Below are 27,291 nucleotides of genomic sequence, written 5' to 3'. Positions count from 1 at the left end.
GCTTATGATCCAAAGCTTACATGGAGGTGGCTGGGTGAGGGGGCTCACGCCTTTAATCCCAGCACTTTGGAAGGCCGAGGCAGGTGGATCATCTGAGGTCAGGAATTCGAGACCAGCCTGGCCAACGTGGTGAAACCCCATCTCTAATCTCATCATTAGCCGAGTGTGGTTAGTGGGTGCCTGTAATCCCAGCTACTAGGGAGGCTGAGACACAAGAATCACTTGAACCTAGGAGGCATAGTTTGCAGTGAGCCAAGATCATGCGAGGGCACTCCAGCCTAGGTGACAGAGCAGAAGTCCATCTCACAAAAACAAACAAAGCTTAGATGGAGGGGGCAGAATTGGAAACCAAGAGCAATACTTCCAAAGACAGGAAAAGGGGAACATGTGTAAAGATGTGAAGAGGTGTTGGGGGCAGAGGAAGGAAAGCAACAAAGAAGAAGGGTGAGGAAGGTGAAGGTGTTTGTGAAGGGTGAGAGTGTTTAAGGAATAAGTGTAAGAAAGGGCATGAAAAGAGTGTTAAAGCTTTGGAATCATGGCTTAGCAATGAGACAGAGGCAATAAGGAATGAATAAATCTATTATTGACAGTAAGGGCTCATTTGAAGCTGGAAACTTAAAAAAGTGTCAGTCAGTCAATGAACACTTACTGAATAACTCTGAAGTGGCAGACACCTTACAACCTAGCCAAGGACTCCAAGGTCAAGTCAGGGAGTTAGGCAAGTAAATATGTCATAACAATGTGGTAAGCGCTATGTAAGAAGTCTACATAGGTTATATGGGAGAACAGAGAAGATGTGTTTAATTCAAGGGTGGGATGGGATGTAGTTTCCTGGAGGGGGAATTTCCGAAGCCTATCTGTAATCTGCGAAAATGGAGAACAGGCCATTCGAAATTCCATCTTATTTCCTTCCAGGATACACTAATGTGGAAGGTATATGACCATACTCTATGTAAAATCAAGCAATTAAACACATTGGCACTGAAGGATCTTAATCATCAATGGCTCCAGGATGTAATTTCATTATCATCAAAGAGTTTGATAGGCAAGACTAACAGAGCTCCAGGAAAATATGATTAATTTTTTTTCATAGTCGTTCACAGGTAAAAAAGTGTCTGGCTTTGGCTGTATATCTTGTTAGAGTTCTCAAGCATTGCTGGGAACTGTTCTGAGGAACTGGCTTCCTGATTGAACTTGGGCCACTAAATTCCGGTTTAATAATTACTTCTATTATCTCCCAGAGCCAAGCACAAAGCAAATATTTTCTTAAATGCCTTCGCTAAAAAAATCAATTATCTAGCCTTTGTTTTCAGCTTTTAAAAATGTTGTAGGTATCTTATCTTTCCATGAGAAACAAATATTCCGTAGGTCTCTGTTTATACTCCTTGTCATTTACAACTCTGAAAATCAAAGTCTTTACTAAGTTTTGCTAATGGCTCTGTTCCATCCTCTGTGTGAGCATGCCACTTTATTACTACAGAGAAGACTTGAGTTCTGACCTGCAATTTCTTAATAGAAAAAACAGCACCCCATTGCTAGAATGATACAGCTATAGAATTGAAAGAGGCCTTGAAACCACTTGTGTAATCACCTAGGTGATGAAGGACAAATTACCCAGCACTTGATCTAATTTTCTGTTTTAAGTGAGAGAAGATACCCTTTCATTTACCATTATATAATGGAATCTTTGTAAGAGTCAAAACAGATGAGAGGGGAATGGCAGGATTTTTCTATTCAAAGTGATTTTGCCTTTGCTAACATTTATTGTGGGCTTATTTTATGCCAGACATGGTGCTTAGCAGTTCAATTATTTCATTTTACCCTAACAATAATCCTAACAGTCTGTTGTGACTTTTTTTTTTTTTGAGACAGAGTCTTGCTCTGTGGCTCAGGCTGGAGTGCAGTGGTGTGATCTCAGCTCACTGCAATCTCCGCCTCTGGGGTTCAAACGATTCTCTTGCCTCAGCCTCCCGAGTAGCTGGGATTACAGGTGGGCACCACCATACTTAGCTAATTTTTGTAGTTTTAGTAGAGACGGGGTTTCACCATGTTGGTCAGGCTGGTCTCGAACTCCTGACTTTAAGTAATCCACCTGCCTCCACCTCCCAAAGTGCTGGGATTACAGGCGTGAGCCACTGTGCCCAGCCCAGTTATTCTTATTTTATAATGAGGAAATTGAGGCTTAGAGAAACTGAGAGTCAAACAGAGGTTGAGTTCTTTTTCTGGTTTTGCCATTAACTGATGAGTGACTGTCATCAAGTTTCCTAATGTCCCTTGTTTGTGTTAAACTGGGAGCCATTATGATACCTATCTCACAGTGTGGCTGGATTATTATGTGAGACACTGGCTCAAAGTGTGTCTAGCATGAATATTATATGCCAAGGGGTATCAGAGAGAACCTGGGCTGTGGAATTAGATGACCTGGGCTCAAAGCCCAGCTGTACTACTTCTTAGCTATGTGACGTTTGGCATGGACTTCAGCTTCCTGATCTTCAAGTTCGTCACCTGTGAAATATGAAGACCAATATTTGTACCTCACAGTTACTGAAGGGTTAAGTGAGATGAGCCCTCATACAGCTTGCTTAGCCTAAGGCTGCTACAAACTGCGATGCCACCTCCTTCTCCTCCTTGAGGGTCACATGTACAACAAGGTAACTCTCTTAAGGGTGCAACAAAAATAAGAAATGCAACTTCTAAGAAGACTGCAGGGGAGCTTTAAGAGACATACAATGTGGGAAGAGAGGCACTGGTCAACCACAGAGCAGGTCAGTGTGGGAGGTATGCCTTGGTGCCTTCTGCCTCCAGCATGCGCAGACTATTTGTGCATCAAGGAAGACAGGATTCCCCATGAAAGGGCACAACTGGAATAAGCTAGCTAATTGCTTATGTGGTCTGTTTGGGCAGTTCTCTGTCAGTATAGACTGAGTTTCTAGGAAAGGCCATCACTGTGGTTTCATTATCTATGAAAAGCACATTTCAGTAGAAATGACAAGTAATCAGTGTTTCAAACATATTTATAGCATCTTCCTATTAGCAAGACAACAGGAACAGCCCTCACAAAGTCATCTTAGAGTCACCTTAGAAAAGACTGGTTGGATTTTATTGAGTTTTTTAAAAATGCAAGGATTTAGGACCCCATCCAAAGGTAAAATGGTCCAATGTGGCATGAAATAGAGACAGATCAACTGCCACCTTCCTAGGACATAACCATTATACAACTCCAGTCCAGATAAAATGACATAAAGGTATCTGTACCTCAAACTGCACCCTCAGAACCTCTGCACTACTTCATTTCCTTAGAATTTCATTGGTTATCTGATCTCTCAGTCTATGGTAGATTAGAAGCAAAAAGTAGACATAGGGTAGAAGGTAGAAGCAGGTCAGAGGAACAAAGAAATGATTGGTTATAGCTTAACCAATAACTTAACCAATATAAATAAATGGTTGTTGACAACACAGAGGAAGTAGAAAATGAAATACAAAAAGATAATATTATTTAATACTTCATATGCTGTTTATATACATAGCCTTGACCTTTAAGTATGCAGCTAAGTATGAATTACTTTAAAATATATTTTTATCAAGATGACAATTTTTTAAAAAGTTCTGGCACTTGATGGAGAAAAGCAACAGTCATGAGAAAATCCACCTTCACAGACCACTCAGTTCAGTGACAAAAATCAAATCAATGAGAGGCTATTCTAGGTTATTTCCAAAACTAGCTACAATCCATTGCCCATTTTGGGGGTATACCTCTATAGCATTCTTTTTTTCATTATGCAGAAAAACAATCCAACATATAAAGATTGAAATTATCCTTAACTAATTCAAATAAAATCTGTAAGACAAGTTTTCTTATGTTTCTTCTTAGGAATATTCATGAGCAATTTAATAATAACTGTTTCTGTTTTTTCCCTTCTTCCCTCAAAACTAGTAAACTATAGATATTATTTAAAAATATAGGGTAGAAAGAGGAAATTCATGCTTCTTGAACAGCACTCTCTTTCTCTCTGTGTGTATGTGTATAAAAGCCCTGTATCTATGCCTATAAGAACCAAAGCACAGTGTTTTCTAGCACCAGAAGTTTAATAAACTGAGAATGTAAATGATCCATTCCTTGTGGCTTCTATTCCACAATGACTAAGCCAACCATGAATGAACTCCACACAGATCCTGAATTCTTTACACTGGTTCTCAGAGTTGAAATTTTTGGGGCTGGGGTAGGATCAGCCAGAAAATTATTCTGTTTCCTCAACTTGAACAGACATAATGACTGGCAGAAGAACAGCTGAGGAAAATGTTTGAATTGTATAGTGATAATTTGCTCATTATGAAAATACCTTAGATGTCTAGCTTAAGCCAAAATAATCCCATTGAAACTGCCCTAATTTGATTTAGGAAACAAATTTTGTGATCAGAGACTATATCAGATCTCAAATAGAAATTGACCCTTATTCCCCTTATTAAGTCAATGAAAAAAAAAATCACATCTATAGGAGACTGTGGTCTGTGTGACTCTTACAACCTCTGGTGATGCCTGTGCCAAATCTATATATTCTCTTTAACAGCTTCAGAGTTGGCCCTAGGTCATATGTGCAGTTACATATGGTCCACTGGAATAAACATTAATTTTTAAAATAAATTTCAACTAAGGGTGTGGGGGCAAGTATTCTTTCAGATTGACTTACTTATGGGTTCTCTCAATATTACTTCAGAACCTCATCTAAGGCAAGGGTCAGCAAAATATGGCTGTTTTGTAAATAAAGCTTTATTGGAACATAGCCACAGCCATTCACATGTATATCATTCCATAGCTGCTTTCTGGAAAGACAGAGCTTGAGTAGTTGTGGCAGATACTGCAAAACCTAAAATATTTACTGTTTGGCTCCTTACTGAAAAAATTTGCTGACCCATGATCTAAGGGTACCTATTTGGGTCAATTAGTCACTGGATGTCATTAGGGAAGAGACATAAGGTGGCCAAGCCCAACACAGTGTGGACTGTGTATATGTGGTGGGGGAGGTGGTCAGGCAGCAATGGTGGTACAAAAACACTTGCTTCATCACTATTTCTCATCTTTCTTAGTCTACTATCTCACAGAGTTGTAAATACATGAGCTCAACTAGGTCAAGTCCATGTGATTTTTACCAGGGAGACTAGACTAAAACAAAATCTTGTCATTTGATGACTTTCAAGACAACCTCATTCATTCAATCATTCATTCATTCGACAGAGTACATACTATGAACAAGGTACCAGTGAGCAAACACATCACGTTCTGTGCTCATAGGACTAAGGGTTCAGTGGGGGAGGTTGAAATTCTTTAGATAATAATATAGATGTAAGTAAAATAGCTACTGTAATTACTGGTAGAAGAAGGAGGTCTTAGTGCTACTAGAGTGTATAATGTGGTTATGAAGTCAGGGAGGACTTCTCCAGGAAGTATCACTAAAGCTGAGGGCTGAGGGCTAAGAGGGAGTTAGCTGGGTGAACAGCTGAGGGAAGAGGCCCAAGCAGTGAACACAGCACAGGCAAAGGCCTAGGAGTGAGAGAGAAAATAGTTAAGTGTAAGTGACTTAACTCAAGGCCAGCACGTTAGGTGCAGAAAGAGTGACAAAGGGAGGGGCATGAGGTAAAACTGTGGGCCAAACCAAGCAGGGCTTGGATCCCTCTTAACAAGTTTTGAGTTATTCCAAGGGCAGAGTCAAACCCAATAATTCCTGGGTGACAGCCTTCCCCTCCCTCCAGCTACTACTGCCTCAGTGATCAGTTTTTCTCTCTTTCTTTCTCTCTCTCTCTCTTTCTTTTTACTCTCCTTTTAATCCTGGGCCAAATACATAGCTCTGTTTTGAATATTTACCTAAGTCTCCAGCACCATATTCAATGAGCACAAAGCAAAAAGGAAAACATAACAAAGAATTGAACACACAGCTTTTTCTGAACATATGAAACGTGTAAAGAGAATCATGTGGGCTGCCTCCATTCCTCTTTCTGTCTGGGGAGGCGAATATTGTAAATGTTGAGTGGGGATATTCATATAGCCATGGGCCGCTTCCTGCTGGGAACAGCACATTTTAAAACTTCAATTATACTATCTGATGAATGAAATTTTGTAGCTGAAAAGGAAGGAAAGTCACTGGGGAGACTAGCGAAAACAGAACATAATATAAAGAAGTGAAAAAATCTCAGGAATAGGACATGTACATCATGGGCCTGCCACTTATTAACTTTGTGGCTTTGGGCAATTTACTTAACTTTTCTAAGTTCTGATTTCCCTACCCATAGAAATGAGAATAATCAGGCATCCAACACAGAATTGTTAGGATTAAATGAGATGCTGTAAAAATTTCTAACATTTACTAGGAGCTCTGGTATAACTATCTTCCTTTTCCAGTAATACAGTCTATTTCCGATGCATAGCATCGGACACAGAGAAACCAGGGCAAGTAGCAAGAGAAAATATAGATAAGGAAGTAAATGAGAAAAAAGTCTTATCTACAGTTATAGTAGGTGGCTCCTTGTGCTTTGTAAACTTTACCTACTTTTGTTCTCTAACCTAATGGTTCCAAGTGACTAAGTGACACCTTAAAATGACCTTATCCCCAATCCTCCTTAGCAGGTAGCAAAAAATATATATAAAGTGGAAGGTAGAAGCATACCTTTGATTATGAAAGTAAAGGTTATTCTGGGAAATAATTAATGATATCCAAGAATATGTATAAAGCAGCAACAGAACAACTCAGCCTGATACCTCCTTAACACACACACAGCTGATTAAGAATGTCCTTGGTAATAATTGTGATTGATTTTAAGGAAAATATGAACAAATCAAAGGAAAGAATTATTTCTACATGTAAGTCTCATTCTGATTCTCAGAACTTAGAAGACCAAAAAGTAAAAATTCTACTTTAGATACATAATGGCTAAAAGAACCACTACAAATGTTTCATTGTGCAACTCTAATCACCTTTTTAAGTGTTGGTGTACCTTTCTGATTAGGAAATTATAACATAAGCACCGTGCACTTCTTTGTCTTTCTTAGGAAAATATTAAGTACTTTGAAATACAGCCATGTTAGTGCCCTGAGAAGGATTCCAAGGTTGCTATAGAATTGTTTGTTTTTTCTTCTTTCAACTGATAAAACATACAGAGAGTAAAATTGCCTGTTGAAGGTGGACTATACGTGGAAGCACAGACAGTTACACATTCCTGACTTCCTCAAGTAAAGAACTGCTATACAACTGACTTTTTAGACAGAGCTGAAGAACAAAAATCCTAAGTACATTTAAATATTTAACCAAGAAGCCAGTTGCCAACTATGGAGGGTTTTATTTAAATTTAGCTTATTAAAAACAAACAAACTAATCATACAAATATGTCAAAATAAAAATTGAGGAAACCAGCCTAAAGTTTTTTTGTAGGCCTAGCCTCAGCATTTTTAGAACCGGGAGGTTACAAGGCAAGTTTTTCTTTAGTTATAGTCTTAACAATAAATCACTCTGGCCACTTGCTCACAGGTTTTTGGGAACTTTATCCTGCTTTCACATTTAGGAAATCTTCTTCCCAACTTTTTTTGGAATTCACTCACCAAAATTTATGTCAAGTGGCATTCAACTAACAGTTGTGTACTAGGAAACAAAATGGCTAAAGGATTCTGGATATATCTTGAAAGAATTGGCCACATTTTTAAGACCACACAGTTACGCAAAAAGACCCCTCATAGTATGGATGTGTGCTGGTTACAGTGTGCAGTTTACAATGAGGGTGTCCAGTCTCTAAGTCCTGCTGCGAGAGAGTGGGGCAAATCAGTCTCCAGATCCTTCCAACCCTGATGATGTCTCATTCTGAGGCTCTCTTCTTTCTTTTTCTTTCCTTTCTCTCTCTTTTTCTTTCCTTCCTTTTCCTTTTTTCCTTTCCTTCCCTTCCACTTCCCTTTCCCTTCCCCTCCCTTTCTCTCTCCTTTCTCCTCCTCCTCCTCTTCGTCTTCTCTTTCCTTTCCCTTCCCCTCTTTCTCTCTTCTCCCTCCTCCTCCTCCTTCCTCTCTCTCTCCCTTCCCCTCCCCTCTCTTTCTCTCTCCCTCCTTTCTTCTCCTTCTTCTCCCCCTCCCCCTCCCTTCCCCTCCCCCTTCTCAGGCTGAAGTGCAGTGATGATACAATCATGGCTCACTGTAGCCTCCAATTCTTGGACTTAGGTGATCCTGATCCTTCTGCCTCAGCCTCACGAGTAGATGGGACTACAGGCGTGCATCACCCTACTGAGCTAATTTTTTTTCTTTCTTATTTTTATTTAATTTTTTTAAAATTTTTTATTTTTTTTATTTTTTGGAGAGACAGTCTCACTATGTTGCTAAGGCTGATCTCAAACTCCTGGGCTCAAGTGATCAGGTGTGAGACACCATGCCTGGCCCGAGACTCTCTTTTCTAAACAAACTTTGGTTCTTCTCTCCATGTCCAATACCATGCAATGTTTTAGTTTTTGGTGTACTGTTTGGTAACCATGTTTCTAATGCACTACTGTTAACTACTTATTTTTTGGACATAAGACAGCATTAAAATGATGACATACTCACTCTATAAATCAGAAACAGAATGTTATAGCTTTAGAATAAAAAATATTTATTTTCTTACCACCACCATTGTCTACACAGCTCTGCTTTTAATTTTGTTTGAAATACACTCTCCAAGTCTGATTCTCATATTTTTTATTCAAGTCTATATGATAAGGTAATCTGTAAATATAATAACAGCTTCCTCCATGAAGGGAAAAAATGTGCAAATAAATGTCCTACTGTTAAAGATGAATTATTTGGATAAATATTCTAAATTCTTATTTCATTTTCAAATTCTCAACTTTCAGGGCCTAGAAAGGTAGTATAGTGGTCTACCTCAGCAGTATACATGCCTTCTATTTTTCTTTTTACCTTATTAAAAGTATTCAAAACAATTTTGTATTTTTATTTGGTAATAGAAAAAGAATTTAGAGGGGAGGTAGAATAATGATCATGAGTTGTGATTAAATCCTGCAGACACTGTAATCATGACTTTAAAACAACAAACAGATATTTTTCTCAGCCAAGGACAGTTCTCATGGACTCCTGCCAGTTTTGTAAAGTCCAGACAAAGTCAAGGTTCCTTCTTAGCTCTGGGTCCCTTCTGGATCCATAGGGAAAAGGCCACTAAGGTGAAGGGGTGGGGCAGGAAGGACTGGAGAGTGGTTAACTAAATATTCAATAATAGGAGAATGGTTACATAAATAATGGCACGTCCATACAATGAAATACTATGCAGCTATCAAATATCATGGTATGGAAGATTTATGACAATAGCTAATGTTCCCTAAACAACATGCATAGTATAACAGATACAAAGATAAGAAAGTCTATGGGAAACTATACAAAAGGTCAAGGGTATAAATCTCTGCATGGTTGAATTAAAGGTAAATTTTAAAAATTCTTTGTGCCTGCTTCCCCATTTTTCAGTGCTGAATATACTATTATTATTATTATTATTATTGTTATTATTATTTTTTGAGACAGAGTCTTGCTTTGTCGCCCAGGCTGGAGTGCAGTGGCACAATCTTGGCTCATTGCAACTTTTACCTCCCAGCTGCAAGTGATCCTCCCTGCCTCAGCCTCCTAAGTATCTGGGATTACAGGTGCCTGCCACTACGCCCCGCTAATTTTTGTATTTTTTTAGTAGAGAGGGGGTTTTGCCATGTTAGCCAGGCTGGTCTTGAACTCCGGACCTCAGGTGATCCGCCCACCTCTGTTAGCGCCTGTGTAACAAATGACTGTATCCTTCATGGAGAAAGTGCCTATTGGCAATTTGGTACTTCGTAGTATAGAGCCAGCAAATGACTACTTTAAATACTGTAGCCAACACACTGGAAGAAGCAGTCCCTATTAAAGGCTAAAAATAAGAATACTCTGGATTCAGGCCTCCAGATGTAGCCACCACCACGTTAAACTACAATCATCTCTCAAATACATGCAAGTAATTATGATGTGCATGGTAACTTGTACTGAAGAGAGTGGGTTAGATGCATAAAGTCTTAAATAACACTAAAAAAAATTGCATCATTTACTTTTTTCAGATTAACAGTCTGTAAGACCAAACGCCTTCGGCCCATTCTTTAGCTGCAGCTACATCAACAGGGCAGTTCTGATACAGACATGAAACCATTTGTGTCAGAAAACACTACCAAAACATTCAATAATAAGAAAGGAGTCTTTTGTTTAGCAGCCACACAGAAAAGACCTTTGGATACTGCTTACACACCCTTTCTAGGATGAAAACTCCTTTTCTGTAACAAAAAATTTCCAAATTCTCCATTGATAGTTGTAGCTTTTTCTATTCATTGACTGAGTGAAGACATAGTCATAAAAGCCTATAACAAATTCAGAGAACTTTAAAGCAGCTTATAAGCTATCAATCACAATAGTATCCAGGGCTATTCTGAAGACGTAACAGACATACTTATTTTCTCACAATGCTTTTGCTATATGGATTGCAGGGCCCCTTTTGTCAACTCTGAAAGCTCCCAGGAGTTCTGGGCTTACAGGTTGAGAATGACTATCATAAAGCATATATTATCTGATGAACCAAGACCATAACCTCAAGAACTTTATCTTTTCATTGGTTATTACTAGCTAGAAATATATCTACCAACTGTCTGCATGCACACACTCACAAAAGAGCTGCTAGGCAGAGGATATGAAAACAGCTATGAATGAGTTGCACGCTGTGGACAGAAAAGCATGTGTGGCACTTCTAAGCCCAAGGGCTTCTCCCACTGGCTCTGTGACAAGAGGTTTAGCATAAGAGCTGGGAACGTGAGAGCCCCGACAGGGTTTCTCTTTTTTAAAAAAAAATGGGGTTAAAGTTGACTTCTCTTTCCTTATGAAGGCTTCCTGTGTCAACAGGCTGCCAGCCCCCAACCCCTAGCAAAAACAGTGGCGGCTCCTAAATGCCATAAGAATAATTGTCTGGGTTTTGCATGCTGAAATTGACTTGGCAGGCTCTCTACCTTGCAAGGAACACAAAGAGCTTAGTTTAGTCTGTGTGTAAACGCTTCATAATCATTGCTAAAACATCCAAAGCAACATGCTTAAGGGAGAGTAATGATTCTTTGTTTCCCCCCTTAATTGTAAGCTTCTGACATCCATTTATTTACTTATAGTTCCTAGCAGCAGCCACCCTCCTTAGTCAACACGCACTCTTGGCTGCCCTGGGTGCTTTCTAACAAAGGGCTATATGGAACCACACACAGTGGGTTGAACCCCCAAGCTCAATCTATCCCCATTACCACAGACCTCAGAGAGTCTGAGGTCCAAATCTACGCAACAAGGCTGGGAAGTAGTCTGGGTAAGCCAACCTCACCTCATGAGGGAGGATGGGGAAAGCTCTCCTTCGTAGCGATGAGTGGGACTTTGGAAAGGGTGGAGATGGCTCTTCTTAGAGGAAGACATGAGAAGAAACCTTTTATCAGTTTGAAGAACCCAGGACTTAACCCAAACTCATAGTGTCTAGTCACAGCCACATGACCACCAAAAAGCATCAAGGAAAGCACAGCAGGGTGACTGCTTGCTCTATGTATTTTCCTTGATGCTTTTTGATCATTCTTAATGATTTCTGACTTAAGCAGAGTCTAAAAGCTGTTATAAGCTCCTGCTTTATAACAACTCCCTCCCTACTGCCTAGAATGAGCCGAATAATGAACAGTAGTGAAGAAGCTTGAATTTAATTCACTCTGTGCCTTCATTGCAGATTTGACCAAACCTAGGCTTTTCCCCCCTTCTCCCTGGTGATCTATGTTTTTTTCTCTTGTCACCACTTGGTGATGCAGGTCTTTGGTGAAAGATACTGGCTACTTCAATTTTATTGATATAGTCAGTGCTGCACCATAATTGCTGAGATGTCTCTCCCAACTTTACACAGATAATTCTTCCTAAAGAGAAGGAATTCAGGCATTAGAAAGTAGGCTTGCAAAGACTGGGTGGGCTCTGAAGCCAGTTTGAATTCCTGTTCTGCCACTTGCCAGTTCTGTGGCTTGGGGCAGATTAACTTAACCTCTTTAGGTTTCGGTTACTTTAACCTATAAAGTGCAGACGAATCAGAGTCTCTACCTTACAGGGTTGTTTTCAGTGCCTAACAATTTAGTGTACACAAAGTGCCTTAGCATTGTGCCTGCAGACAGTAAATTTTGTGTTGCTGTTGTGTTAGAGAAGGATTAAAAAAGTCTTGCTTGGTGGAAGAGACAGGCCAGTGACAGTCTGGGTGAGTATCCCCCTCTGAATCAGCAGCCTTTGTCATCTTTTCTGGAACAGCTGTAGCCAGCTTGGACCAAGCAGTCATTTCATGTTAAGTCCCTCCAAACTGGCAGGATCATAGTTCCCTATCACCTCTCTACAAAACAACAAGCACCGGTTCTTGGCCAAATCCCAATTTCTTCAGCTTGCCAATCTCCATCTCAGTTAGGCACAAAATAACACACGCTCTTAAAATACTTATTTAGCACTGACTAGAAGAACTCCCTCCCTTTGGTGAGGTAGGGCCTGAGTAATGTACTCTCCTCGTGATGCTAAAAATCCACTAGTTATTTTCTTATCTCATTTGATGTTCTAAGAGGGAAGGCATGTCTGCTGAACCAAGAGATAAAGTTGTATCATTATGACATCTCCATCAGGATAAGCTATGAGTTCCTATCATGTTCTAGGTACCAGGCACAGCATCTTGTATGTGTCATCTCTAATCCTCCCAATAACCCTGTAAAACACTGAGCCCTGAAGAAATGAAGTAGTTTGACTCAATTTGGACAGCAGAAGTTGCGAGCGAAGCAAGATTATAACTTGGCCAGGCTGACTCCAGAGCCTGTGCTCTTTCCCCTGCTGTACCATGCTGTTTCTTACTGCTTTGCTTATATTTGGATTACAGAAAATAGACTGAAGCTCCAAGACACCAAAGATGTAATTTTTTTTTTTTTTGAGACGGAGTCTCATTCTGTTGCCCAGGCTGGAGTGCAGTGGCGTGATCTTGGCTCACTGCAACTTCCACCTCCCAGGTTCAAGTGATTCTCCTGCCTCAGCCTCCCGAGTAGCTGGGACTACAGGCGCATGCCACCACGCCCGGCTAATTTTTGTAATTTTAGTAGAGATGGGGTTTCACCATATTGGTCAGGCTGGTCTTAAACTCCTGACCTCAGATGATCCACCCGCCTCGGCCTCTCAAAGTTTCGGGATTACAGGCATGAACCACCATACCTGGCAAGATTTAACATTTAACCAAAGTAGATGGAATATGAAAAACAAAAGCCTGGAGTTATTAATCCAAATGTGTAATGTTTTCAAAGGTTTTATCTTATGAAGCTTACTCTGAAAAAGTGTCAGGGCTGACACATTTTGGAAATGTCTTCAAACCTCCTTTGAAGGCCACACACAAAAGCCAGTCCCGTTATTTTAGGGTCACAATTGGTTCTTTTGACCAAAATAGGCATGAGCTGACCACTAGATTCACTAGATTTTGTTTTTAAGGAACCTGTTCCTGTTATCAGAAATTAAGTCAGCCTTTAAAGAACCAGGCTTTGCCCCAGCTGAGGGATATTTCAAAGCAGATGACTCCAAAAGTGGAGTTCCAAAGTTGTTCTAAGCAGTGGTAATGTTGTTAAAATGAGGTCACAGCAGCTCTCTGCCCCCTGAAATAATTTTCTCTTGGCTCCGGGGACATAGTTTACTCTCCTGTTTCTCTGTCTGTGCCTGATACCCAAGCTTGGTGCCTGCCTTCTTCTTTTCTTCCCTTTCCCCCATGGCACTCTTTTTCTTTTAAGAAAACCACTTCTTGTTTTTTTTTTTTTTTTTTTTTTTTTTTTTTTTTTTTTTTGAGACAGAGTCTCACTCTGTCGCGGAGGCTGGAGTGCAGTGGCACTGTGTCGGCTCACTGCAACCTCCATCTCTCGGGTCCAAGCAATTCTCCCGCCTCAGTCTCCCGAGTAGCTGGGATTACAGGCATCCACCACCATGCCCGGCTAGTTTTTATATTTTTAGTAGAGACGAGGTTTCACCATGTTGGCCAGGCTGGTCTTGAACTCCTGACCTCAGGTGATCCACCCGCCTCGATCTCCCAAAGTGCTGGGATTACAGGCGTGAGCTACTGTGGCCGGCAAGGGAACCACTTCTTAAAATGTTTATGTATCCAATACTATGTGCCTAGTGCTTTCTTTTAAATCTTTTATTATGAACATTTCCAAATATACAAAATGTAGAAAGAATAAAACCCATGTTCTCTTTACCCATCTTCAGCGATCCTCAATATTTTGCCATATTTATTTCACCTCTATCCCCTGCCATTATTTTTTTCTGGACTATTTAAAAGTAAATCCCAGGAGAACATGTCATTTCACATTTAAATACTTCATTATGCATCTGGAAAAATAAAAAGCACATTCTTCACATAAACACAATGCTATTAACACATCTAATAAGATTAACAATAACTTCTTTTTTTTTTTTTTTTTTTTTGAGATAGAGTCTCGGTCTCTCACTCAGGCTGGAGTGCAGTGGTGCGATCTCAGCTCACTACAAGCTCCACCTCCCAGGTTCATGCCATTCTCCTGCCTCAGCCTCCCGAGTAGCTGGGACTACAGGTGCCCACCACCACGCCTGGCTAATGTTTTTGTATTTTTAGTAGAGACGGAGTTTCACTGTGTTAGCCAGGATGGTCTAGATCTCCTGACAACAATAAATTCTTAATATCACCTAATTTATAGTCCACATTCAAATTTCTTTAGTCTTCTTTTCCCACCTGATGGATAATCAAACCAGCTGCTATCAAGGCAACATGCTATTGCATTGTTGATAAATTTCAAGGTTTTATCTCATTCATCCCCTTTTCTCTTCTGAAAAATACCTCACAAATGTGAAAACAATGTAATAGATAAATCAACGTATTTTTTCCAAATTTTTTAACTTATTACAAATTACAAATATTTTCCTACATTATTAAATATTCCTTGAAAACTTGACTTTTACTGGCTGCTTCACTGGCCACAGAATATGTGCACAGATATTCTATGATCCATATAATTATTCCCTATTATTTGTTGGATACATGGTTGTTTCATCTCCCTTATTATAAACAGCCCTGTGATGCATACCCACAGTTGACCTTTCTGCCCTCACCTTTCACCATTGAACACCTCCTGTGCTTCAGCATAGGCACAATTTGATATTCCCCACATACTGTGTTTTTCATCCATCTTCTACCTATACATATGGCCTGGGCACCCTTTTTCATTCTCCAAGATAAAGCTTATCTCTGAGATGGCTTTACTAAGGCCCTTTGGCAGAATTAGTCATTCTTTCTCAAATCCTTCCAAAACACTTTGTGCACTGAACATTATTTACAGTATTTCCTAGTATTCTGTATTTACTCGTGAACCTGTATTTCTACTATTAATATAATAAGCTGTGAGCTTTACAACACTTCAGTTTTTTCATTGGTAGATTGAAATGAATAATATCAACTCCATGTGTCTAAAAAAAACAGATGTAAGGAATAGGAAGAATGAATCGTATTATTTGGCAAAAACAGAAGCTTTAGAAAATTTAGTTTCCCTCTCTTCCCCTAAAAAAAGAAAGTGTAAATGTTTCAGACTAAACTTATATACTTCAGAGGCAAGAAGTTATTAAACTTTCTGCCAGTTTTAGGAAGATAAATGGAGTATACCTGAGATGCCGGGAAAGGGGAGCCAAATGGCTTAGAAGTTGGGGGTTGCCTCAGGGGTTGCCCAAGGCGCTTTAAGGGTTGCAACATCTTCTCTACAACAACCCATCTCTATTCTAGTCACAATTCCTTAGATGAAAGAAAGGGAAGACCTCATGTTGGAATGTAAAGATGGAAACTCTTGACCTCCTCTGAATCACCTGTCTACCTCAAGGTCCTTATTATGCTGGGTTGGCCTAGGCAAGAGGAGGCCAAAAGGCACTCAGGGTGATCTATTGTTACCTAAAAGGTGAGGAAGATGGTTCACAAAAATAAAAATTTGTAGGAAACTTCGGGTTTTCTGAAAGGTGCATTTTTATCTTTTAGGATTCACATCTTCCTAGAGCTGGAGGAAACAGGGGTTGGCCTATGAACAAGAAGTGATACAATGGAAAGAGCAACAGAGATGTAGGCAAGAGACCTGCCTTCTGGTGTTGGCTCAGGGCATGACCATAGGCACATCATTAACCTTGCTGGGATTTGGTTACAGTGTAAGGGGATTGGACAAAACTGGCTCCAAGGTCCAAACGGACAAAAATTCAAAGAAAATAGAAAGGTTAAGTGACTGGCTCATTATCACTGTACTTCTAAGAAAAACCAGAGGATGAAGTTGGAAGAAATATGGAAAGTGATGTAGTTTGAAAACTGTTAAAAGAATCATATGATTTTCAAGAGCTCTGATCTAGGGTTGGAAGTGTGGCATTTAAAAATGCATTTAAACCTAACTTGGATTACATAAAAATAATTTCCTTTTTCTGCTGTATTCCACAAAGATCTGGAAAACATTCTCAGCCCTGTTTCAACCTTAAATGAGAAAAGAATCTTTAACGAGTCACTGATTTGTAATGGAAAACTTGGATAAATCACTATTTATACTTGAAGATTTTTATATTTCTTTTTGTCCTTTCTTCACAACACACAGCTAAGAAAAGCCATGATGGAAGTCTGCCCTACTGGACCTCATCAGCGGCTGTTTATTCTGTATCTACAGCCCAGCAGCTTCTCTGACTGCAGCACTTAGAAAACAAGAAACCAAAGAACACTTCCAAACTGAAAAGAGTGTAACGTCAATTAATTTAGCATGAGAATAGAGAAAAAAAAGTCAGAATACCTAGCTTTTTATCTCTAGTCCACTGTTTGTAAGCTAAAGTTATTGAAGATTCCTGAATCTTGCAGATGAGGAATCTGCAAACTGGGGAAATAATACCCTGTCTCCTGATGTATCAAGAAACACGCATGTGAAAGGTATCATTACAAGCATTCACCTGATAAGCTAAACTGGAAGAAGTTTTCATTAAACACCTACTATCAAATTTTTGGATCTATACTTAAAATTCCAACTGGAACCATTATCAGAAAAGCTGCTAAGATCTTCCCTGAGTATATATACTTTCACCAATTCACTGCTTTAGTTGTGTTTAATATCTGGGAAATTATACCCAATTCCAAGCATATCTTTAAGAAAGACCCTGAGCTGAAGGGGCACAATCAACATGTGTTTGTGAGTTGTGGGTGGAGGAGACTGAAACTAGGTGGTATAAGAAATGGATAAAGAAACTGAGTGTTTCATTTGGAATAAAGTAGAGTCCTTTCGGTTAAAGGACTACACTGTGGCAAGAAGAGTAGCTTGGCTTGCTTTAGTTCTGGAGGCAGAACCAGGATACATGAACTAAAGTTCCTGGGAGCTGGATTTCAGCTCACAACAGGGAAGCACTTTTGGACACTCACAGGCATATAACAAGTAAGCAGGTGATGATGGAACATACTGAGTGCCTGATACTGTGGGTGATGGATGAGATGACTACTGCACCACCTTCTGAAGCTCTTATTTGATTTTCTCTCTGTGGCTTTGACTTTCTCTTAGGACTCAGAATCCTTGGGAATATGAACCTGAATCATACATCCCCACTTTCCAATCCTTTGTCTAAAGACTCGTCTCTGCCCTACAAGGAAAAATATCACTAAGAAAATGTTTCAATGATTTTTACTGAAAATGGGAGAAAAAAGATAAAGGAGGCCAGTTGCTAAATTAGGTTATCTTGTTTTCAATTTGTCTTTTTTTAGCCATCAGATAGCTTTACGGCAGCTGGCTGAGTTTAGTGTCTTCAAATGTGGGTGACTAGGGCAATAAAAGGAAACTTTTTTTTTTTTAAAGACCACATAAAATACCCAACAGGATTTTTTCCCCTAATCTGGCCATGTGAGCACAACCTGGCTGTTCTGCAACTGAGCACTATTAACATCTATTTATAGCCACTATTTTCATAGATGAATCACATTTACCATAAGTCAGTTAATATTAAAGGGGCCAACCAGCTCTGCTGAGAACCCCATAATCTTAATACATCTCTTTCCATTCTCCTTTCAGGGAACTAAATCTTAGCTTAAAGGTTCTGTGTAAAAAGATAGGGGGAAATCCAAGTGCAGATGTAAAGATAGCAGACAGTCTGCCCTCTAAACTCAGCAAAGTATGGGGTGTTAAATATATTCAAATTTAAAGCCTTGGATCACTCCCAGCTTTGTTCCTTGGCCATGAGTGTCGTACAGTTAGCACAGACTCACTCCGTGTTATGCAGTCTTCTTGCCATCAAAACAAACAATTTATGTCTAAAATTTCCCACTACACCAAGTTTAAATGACACTGCCTTAATAAAATGTTACATGCTTAAAAACAGAACTAATGATGGTTAATGGTGCTGTCAAATTAAAAAAAAATAGTGTAGTGCATACTCAGTTCATTTCACGCATATGAGGGTGTCTGTGAGAGGGTTGGGGGTGAGGGATAGCAGATCAGGGTATTTATGATCGAAAGTTTACAAAATTCAGTGAAATTAAATGGAGATTTCCGGTAAGTTACGTGGATCTAACATTTTTTCCCCACCCAGCACGAGTGTGCGCACACGCACACTCACATACACACACACACACTTCCTGAGCTTTTTGCAGGCACCAGTGCTGCCCTGAAATTGATATTAATTTGTCTTTGCTATCTCTTATGAGAGTCTCCACCTTAATTCACCTTTACCAACTCCCTTCCTACAGGTTTTTTTTTTTTTTTTCCATTTACTTCAGGCTAAAATTCTTTAAGATAAATAAGATAAATGAACCGAAGCACTTAAAACAGTGCCTGGCATGTGGTAAGAGGTCTATACACAGCTACTTCAGTAGATTCTCAGTACCCTTTTTCTAAATTTCTAGCCAGTGGTTCGCAAATGAATCATCTTTACCATGAAGCAGCTCCTATTCAGAGCCAACCAGCTCTGCTGAGGACTGCATGATTCAATCACTCAATAAATCCCTGCTGAGGTCCAACTCTGTAGGACATGGGGATACACACATGAACAACAGGGGCCCTGTGCTAACCAAATATGAATAATAAACCCATTAGCAAGTACCATTATCTCCATTTTACATTTAAAGGCTCACTGACGCCCAAGGCCACAGAGCTAACATGTTGGAGCTGTGATTTAAGACCAGTTCTATTTGATTCCACAATGTCATACTCTTTCTATTAAGACATGTCTCCTGCCACTTCAAGATGACAGCAGTGGTTGAGAAAAGCACATGAAAATTTAAAAATAACTATGAATTCAAATATATAGTTTTTGCACATAAACAATATATGAAAACAGAACATCTTCATTGAATAGACTCAAAGGCTAGGGATTTGTGAATTCATGTTACTCACATTTTTGTATAATTCTGGATACTCAGAATTCAACAAATTGGAGATTGGTTCACATATGAAAATAAACTAGGCTGGGCATGGTGGCTCATACCTGTAATCCCAGCACTTTGGGAGGCTGAGGCGGGTGGATCACCTGTGGTCAGGAGTTCGAGACCAGCCTGGCCAACATGGTGAAACTCCATCTCTACTAAAAATACAAAAAAATTAGCCGCATGATGGCAGGCGCCTGTAATCCTAGCTACTTGGGAGGCTGAGGCAGGAAAATTGCTTGAACTCTAGAGGCAGAGGTTGCAGTGAGCTGGGATCATGCCACTGCACTCCAGCCTGGGTAATAAGAGCAAAACTCCGTCTCAAAAAAAGAAAAGAAAAGAAAAAAAAAGAAAAGAAAATAAGCTAGTTAAAACAAAATTGTATAGCACAATACTTGACATAGTAGGGCTTCATTTCATAAATGTTTGTTAAATAAATTAATGTTAAACCAGGATTTTTCCTTTACTATGTATATCTTTTTATAAAAGCTAAGTAGATACAGCATTTAGTAGGCTCTGGAGCCTGACCACCTAAATTAGGGCCTGACTGACTCTGCCACTTTTTAGCAGTATGACCTTTGGCAAGTGATTTTAAAAGGCTTCAAGCGGGCTGGGCGCAGGTGGCTCATGCCTGTAATCCCAGCACCATGGGAGGCTGAGGCAGGCGGATCACGAGGTCAAGATCAAGACCATCCTGGCCAACACTGTGAAATCTTGCCTCTAGTAAAAATACAAAAATTAGCTCGGTGTGGTGGTGTGCACCTGTAGTCCCAGCTACTCGGGAGGCTGAGGCAGGATAACTGCTTGAACCCAGGAGGTGGAGGTTGCAGTGAGCCGAGATCGTGCCACTGCACTCCAGCCTGGGCGACAGTGTGAGACACTGTCACAAAAAAAAAAAAAAAAAAAAAAATGCTTCAAGCTTCAGTTCCTTCCTCTGCAAAATAAATGAGTTAATCAAAGGAAGGCATTTAGAATGGGCTTGTATATGATAAGTAATGAATACATGTTAGCTACCATTATTACTATTATTTTCTTTCTCTAAATTGGAGTAGTTTTGCTTGGCTACCTCAATATCATATTAAATGACCAAGACCAAAAATGATTTCTTTTCTTGAGGCTTTTCACTTACTTGATACAAGCAAAAATATCCTCTAGTCACATCCACAATTCTAAAACAAAAATGAGTAGGAAAATGAAGACTAAAAAGTATGCCTAAATAGCACCTATGTACAATAATTTTTAATATACAACATTAATAAAGAACGATTTTTAAAATTTAACTTTTATAATGAGGAATTGGCTGGGGGGTGCTGCTGGAGGAAGGTAATGAGTAGAATAGACTTCTATTTACATCTGGCCATTTCCTGCAAATAAATTAAGTAAATAATTACAAACTCTCTTCTAGTCCTCTTGCATGGACACATCCTTACCAAGATCCACCATGATTTCAACTAACTTAAGCCCAAGTAAAACTGACTAAAGGAACTACACAGGAAAACAAAGCAGGATCTACTTTTCACTGCCAACTGCACTGTATTTGTATCCATAGATACAAGACAACAGACAGTCCCAGAATTCTAAAGCGGGAAATCCTGGGACTTCAAAGATCATCTAGTCTCAGGTCCTAACCCTGCTATCAGGGGAATCCATTAGGGGGTGAGGAACAGGGTAGAGGTCAAGGGAAACAATCCCTGGTCCTTGTTCCAGCCTGAGTGACCTCATGGGACAACCTATCCCAATATTCTCATTTTATAAGCAACAACACAGACCCTGGCTAATTAAAGGCAGAGCTGGGATCAGAGGCTGGGTTTCCTGATTCCCAGCCTACACTCCTGAAGGTCATCATTCTAGAGTTATGACAGTCACAGATAACAACACATTAGGCTGTGTTAAACTGACAACTAAGCAGGTTTTTTCCCCTTGTAAACTCACCAGGTACTAGGTCAGCACTTCATGAAGAGTAAAGTATCATTATTTGGCATACACAAAAGCAACTTTCCTTTTTTTTTTTTTTTTGGTACCCTGAAAATCTCAAACCACTGTTGCTATTACAAAATTTTTCTTTACGCTAGTACGCACCCCTGGGCCAAGCACAGATGCATTAAAAATTTGCCAAGAGAAACAATGAAGTCACTGATAATACAAAGCATGAGAGTATCATGAAATTCATGTCTTTGTTTTCTTCCTCTAGATACTTAATTATTTCTCATTACTGATCATTTTGTGGTTATTGGCAGAGGGGCAAGGAAACTCCACCACTGTAAACACGTAGAGACACATGCTCCTCAGTACACCAGAAGTCTGCACATGATGGGTCTGTTCACAAATCCAATGTGAACACCACTTCACTAATCAGTGAGAATGTTGATAGTAGCTATCCCCAGCCTCCAAAGAGAATTGGTGGTCTCAGTAAAACTCTAATCTCTTTAGAAGAATAACAAACACAGTATAAAAATGTTTCAGGTCATTCCTTTTTTACCACTTATGAATATCATCACTGGCAAATGATCTATGCTCTCCTGTCGGATTTCATCTAACCCACTTTAAGAGTGAGGTGAGGAAGCCAGAATGTATACAGAGCTCCATTCAGTCTTCTGTTGCAGCTCAGGGCTGCCTTAAGCTAAAAGGGCACTACTTATGAACAATGTTTTGCAAATTACCCTGCTAAATAAAAGCTTACATTATCTTGGTATTCTGGAAGGGATATCCTAGATTAAGTTGATGAGGACAGAGAAATTCTCATTGATTAGCAGCAGGATACAAGTTGATTCTTATCAGTAGGCTATTGTTCCACACAGGACTATGTGGGCAAGAGGAAAACATAGGAATTCATCATGTAAAATGAAAAAAACAAAAACCAAACCCTATGTACTTCCAGGAAATGAAAAGAAGTAAAGAACCAAATATATTTCACTCCTCTTTTAAACTAGACTTTTATTAGATTTTCACAGAAATCTGAATCTGTGGGTGTGGTGGACTTTTTCAAAGATGGCTGCAGTTAATTCCTTCCATTCCTTTGCAATGTGGCCTTGTATCTTCTTCCATGTAGAGGTGGAATCTATTTCCTCAGTCTTGAATCTGGGCTGACATTGTGACATTCTTTCACAAATGAGATGTTGGGAGTTTCAACTCTCACGTTCTTGGAATGTTATCCTGAGACCACCATGTGGGCATGTGGGGAAGCCTGGTCTAGCTTCTTGTAAGATGAGAGTCCACATACAGCTGAGATGAGATGACCCAGCTGAGGCTCTCCTAGTCCAACTAACCAACAGCCAAATACGTGAGAGCCCGTCTTAGACCATCCAGGCCCAGAATAGCTGTAAGAAAGCTGAAGCTGTGGACTAACCCACAGAATTCTGAGCCATTGTTATTTAGCCTCCATCCAAGTTTTGTGGTTGTTTGTTAAAAACTAACATGTACCTGAGACAGTTGGGCACAAAGTAAAAGGAGCAAGCCAGTCACCCTAATGAATGCCCATTAAGTATGGAGCACCACGTCAGATATGCCATGTGAGACATGAAAGAAGAATAAAATTGTCTTAAAAATATAAGACAAAGGACATAGATGGCCCTATCATTCATGTGTGAACATACCTATAAGGCAGAATGTAATATTTACCTATATTAAATATATTTATGTAACAACTTTCTATTATTTCTACAGCCCAGAGTAAGGATATTCCTAGGTGTTCAAGAAAATACAATGGGGGTGGGGAAAGATAATTAGAAACCCTATTTATGTATAATTTTTCATATTTTTTCTTTTTTGAATGTTTTTTATAAAGGACATAATATACTGTGGTAGTAAATGAATATTTTTATAAATAAATAAATATACACACAATGAGGTTTTTCCCAATCTCATCTCTTACACATCCCCAACCTCCCATTCCTACACAAAAATATCCCTTCTATGCCTTTGCTTTTCTCAAATAAATGAGCCTTTCCCTGGCTACTTAGGCAAGAGCCAGTGACAACTACTGTCACACATCATTGTTCATCTATACCGTATTTGTGAATAGTCTCTTCAGTAAGGCTATAGGCATTTTTCAGACAAGGTATTTGTACCAGTGTATATATGCATTTGTCTTAGGCAATACAGCATAACGACATTACGGTATGATTTTTAAGAGTGTGGATCCCTGAGCCAGGTTTCCTAGACTCAAATCCCAGTTTTGCCACTTATTAGCTGTGCAACCTTCAGTAAGTTTCCCGTGCTTCCATTTGTTCACTGTAAAATGGAGATAATAATATTCCCTACCTCATAGTGTTGTTGTGACACTTGAATGAGCTAATACATGGAAAACGCTGAGAAGAACGCTTAGCACACATAGTAAGTGCTCCCTCACTTCCAGATCAGGTCATTGGACCTAAAGAGGGTCAATGTCCTTTTTGTTTTCAGACAGAGTCTTACTCTGTCACCCAGGCTGGAGTGCAGGGCGCGATCTTGGCTCAATGCAACCTCCGCCTCCTGTGTTGAAGCAATTCCTGGGCCTCAGCCTCCTGAGTAGTTGAGATTACAGGTGTGTGCCACCACACCCAGCTAATTTGTTGTGTTTTTAGTAGAGATGGGGTTTTGCCATGTTGGTCAGGCTGGTCTTGAACTCCTGACCTTGGGTAATCCGCCTGCCTTGGCCTCCCAAAGTGTTGGGATTACAGGCGTGAGCCATTGTGCCTGGCAATAGGTCAATGTCTTAATCAAGTTCCACAGCTGATTTGTGACAGAATTCTTATTACCTAACACAAGGGAAAAAAATGTGCAAGAATGTTTGAAGTAGCATTTTTTTGAATACTGAAAAAAAAAATATTCAAAAACAGTAAAATGAGCAAGTAAATGATGGACTATATAATGAAATACTCTTACAGCAATCAAAATACATAAACTACAGTAAAATGGAACAAGGAAGAATCTCAAAAATATAATCTAGGATGAAAAAGCAAGTTTTAGAAAGATACATTCAATATGCTATTTACGTAAGGTTTGAAAACATGTAATACTATACACTGTTCAGCTATATATATATATATATATTCAGCAATATATACATGTTTTTAAAAAGTATGAAACATACAAGGGAATGATAAATACCAAATTCAAGATTACGTGGTTACTTCTGGAGTGGGAAGGGAGGAGAATGGGTTACAGAAGAGATACATATGTTATAATACATCTATAATACAGTACTTAAAAACTGTTTTCTAATATATAGTAAATTATTTAAATTTTATAAATTTGTGTGGTAGCATATAGCAAGCAGTTCATTATAGTCTCTATACCTTTCTAGACACTTGAGTTTTTCAGATTTTTAAAGAAATACTACAAACTAAAAGTAAGGTACTGGCGATGATGAAAGTTTCATGATTTGTAGGGACAAAGAGTAAAATTAATAATCTGCTTATATGCCACTGGAGTCAATTATAAGTTCAACTGATATTTTCTCTCCTAGTTAGAAGCCTCAACAGTGGAAGAATTTTTCTTCCTATTATAAATTCATTTGGATGATTATATAATCAGATGTGGAGCTAATGTGTCCTTTAAATATTAATTTATTTTATATTGTTTCCAGAATGCCCAACTACGTTAGGTAGTAGTATGTCCGCTTTGAAGATGAGGGTCCTAAATATAAGCCCTTGACTTACCCAAGGATAGATCTAGAATTTTAGAAGAATGTCAGGAATACAGGAATACAGCCAGGGACCAAGCCTTCATTCCTTTAATACTAGACTTGGCCTTCAAAACAAAATAATGCAGTAATTCTGTAGCAGTAACTCTGCCATTTCTGTCCTAATGCACTTTTAAAGGCTAACAAATTTTAAAAACAAAACAAAAAATCCCATAAAAACCCCCAACAATTTTTAAAGGAAATACTATAAAGTAAATCTGAAGAAAGTCAGAAGAATTAGCAAAGTCACCATTTTACAATATTATAATTATGTTAAGTACGTCTTAACTTAAGTAAGCACTTAGGCCATAGTTGGAGGTCTGACCTGGGTTCCTGAGGTGGAATGCTTGGGGATGAAGTTCAAACACAGCCTGTTTACCCATGGACATAAGTGGCCTTAATCAAAACAGAACACATTTTTTTAAATGTTTGCTTTCAAAGCAGAAGTGCAAATAAGACTGTGATTTATGAATCTGTTAATATCCTTCTCTGCTGTAGACATCAAAAAGATTGAGTTTGGGGTTGTGGTAAATATAACAAGAATGTAGACTTGTTAAAGTAGTAATAGGTACTCTTATTAAAACTCCATTTCCATTAAGCTTTACAAATTGTCTTCCCTCCTTCCAGGCTTTAAAGAATGCGTTCCAGAGGCAGTGATACCGAGGGCTCAGCCCAAAAGAAATTTCCAAGACATACTAAAGGCCACAGTTTCCAGGGGCCTAAAAACATGAAGCACAGACAGCAAGACAAAGACTCCCCCAGTGAGTCGGATGTAATACTTCCGTGTCCCAAGGCAGAGAAGCCACACAGTGGTAATGGCCACCAAGCAGAAGACCTCTCAAGAGATGACCTGTTATTTCTCCTCAGCATTCTGGAGGGAGAACTGCAGGTCAGCTGGGTTGGAGTTATCCCCATCATGCTTCAAATAGGAGGCTGTTTGTGAATTTGGTGTTCCTGCTGCCACAGAAATAGATATCTGTGGTTCATACATGTGTGTACATGAAAGCAAAGCATAAGTACATATACAAAGAATTCTCCTCTGCCAACTCAAAGTGTAATTAATCCCATCTAAAGGGGCTGTCAGGATGACATGTGATTGGCATACCAGTCGTGAAAGGTCACATCCTCTGCCCATGCTGCTCAGGAGCTTCAGTGCACATGCATGCATCAGTAGCAGTAATGCCAGATGACTTCGGGATTGGTTTAAACAACAATAGTGGCTTTTGTACCCCAAGTGAACTGGCTCCTAGACTAGCCCTGGCATTATTAACCTACATGAAAATCTAAAAACAGCTGGTACACATATAGGAGAATTTTATTTCCTACCCCCTGAAAATCCAAATGCTAGTACATTGATGGATATCATGATATCTGCTTGTCAAACATAATAAAAAAAGTAGTCCTCCAATGTTGTATAGTAATCACTTTTTAAAACATTAATTGTGTAATTAGACTACAAGAAGGATGAAGGGATATAGTTTTGATACCTTTTACAAAAGTGTGAAAATGAAATATGATTCATTTATATTTGAAAGAGAAGAAAAAGCACTGCCAACTATCACAAAAATCACTTGCTGAGACTGCTGGTAGAGACAGCAGGCTTTCTGAAATACTTTTTGTTCCTACAGGCTCGAGATGAGGTCATAGGCATTTTAAAGGCTGAAAAAATGGACCTGGCTTTGCTGGAAGCTCAGTACGGGTTTGTCACTCCAAAAAAGGTGTTAGAGGCTCTCCAGAGAGATGCTTTCCAAGCGAAATCTGCCCCTTGGCAGGAGGACATCTATGAGAAACCAATGAATGAGGTATGTACCACAACAGGGGTGTGTACCTGGGAGGCAGCCAAGCACTAGCCCTGCAGATGAGCATGATCTGTAACTCCTCTTTGATTCCTTACAGTTTTACTTTCTAACGCACTTAAAGCCTACACAAAATAGATAAATACGACAAGTTCAACAGGAAAGTTAAAAAGAATGAACCATAGACAGGATGCGTCCACTAGGTTTGTTGCTTGACATCAACCAAAATCTAACAAATGCCAGAGAATGCTCCCCGCTCTCACGTGCATGTGCAGGCACACACACACACAAACACACACATGCACACACATACATGTGCTTACACACACAGACACACACACACACTCTGGGAACTTGCAGG

General features: G+C 39.4%; 2 protein-coding genes across 8 annotated transcripts in view; one reads left to right on the top strand and one right to left on the bottom strand.

Moving 5' to 3' along the window:
- Positions 1 to 27,291, bottom strand: part of CMSS1 (cms1 ribosomal small subunit homolog) — a 368,700-nt gene that overhangs the window by 226,657 nt on the left and 114,752 nt on the right. The window contains exon 1 of one of the 5 annotated variants that reach the window (XM_055259952.2): positions 25,460 to 25,530. The exons of the other annotated variants lie outside the window; for them this stretch is intronic. Coding sequence (XP_055115927.2) covers positions 25,460 to 25,523 — 64 coding nt within the window. The 5' untranslated portion in view covers positions 25,524 to 25,530. Of the gene's footprint in view, positions 1 to 25,459; positions 25,531 to 27,291 lie in introns of those variants that run through there. 5 annotated transcript variants of the gene reach the window in all.
- Positions 25,762 to 27,291, top strand: part of FILIP1L (filamin A interacting protein 1 like) — a 104,288-nt gene continuing 102,758 nt past the window's right edge. For all 3 annotated transcript variants that reach the window (XM_055259944.2, XM_055259941.2, XM_055259942.2), the window contains exons 1-2: positions 25,762 to 26,023; positions 26,763 to 26,936. In XM_055259944.2, the coding sequence (XP_055115919.1) occupies positions 25,772 to 26,023; positions 26,763 to 26,936 (426 nt within the window). In that variant the 5' untranslated portion in view covers positions 25,762 to 25,771. The remainder of the gene's footprint in view (positions 26,024 to 26,762; positions 26,937 to 27,291) is intronic.

This window comes from Symphalangus syndactylus, chromosome 21 (assembly GCF_028878055.3).
Source record: "Symphalangus syndactylus isolate Jambi chromosome 21, NHGRI_mSymSyn1-v2.1_pri, whole genome shotgun sequence".
Lineage (NCBI taxonomy): Eukaryota > Metazoa > Chordata > Mammalia > Primates > Hylobatidae > Symphalangus > Symphalangus syndactylus.
The sequence above is the reverse complement of the archived record's forward strand: the minus strand, read 5'-3'. Positions and strand labels throughout refer to the sequence as shown.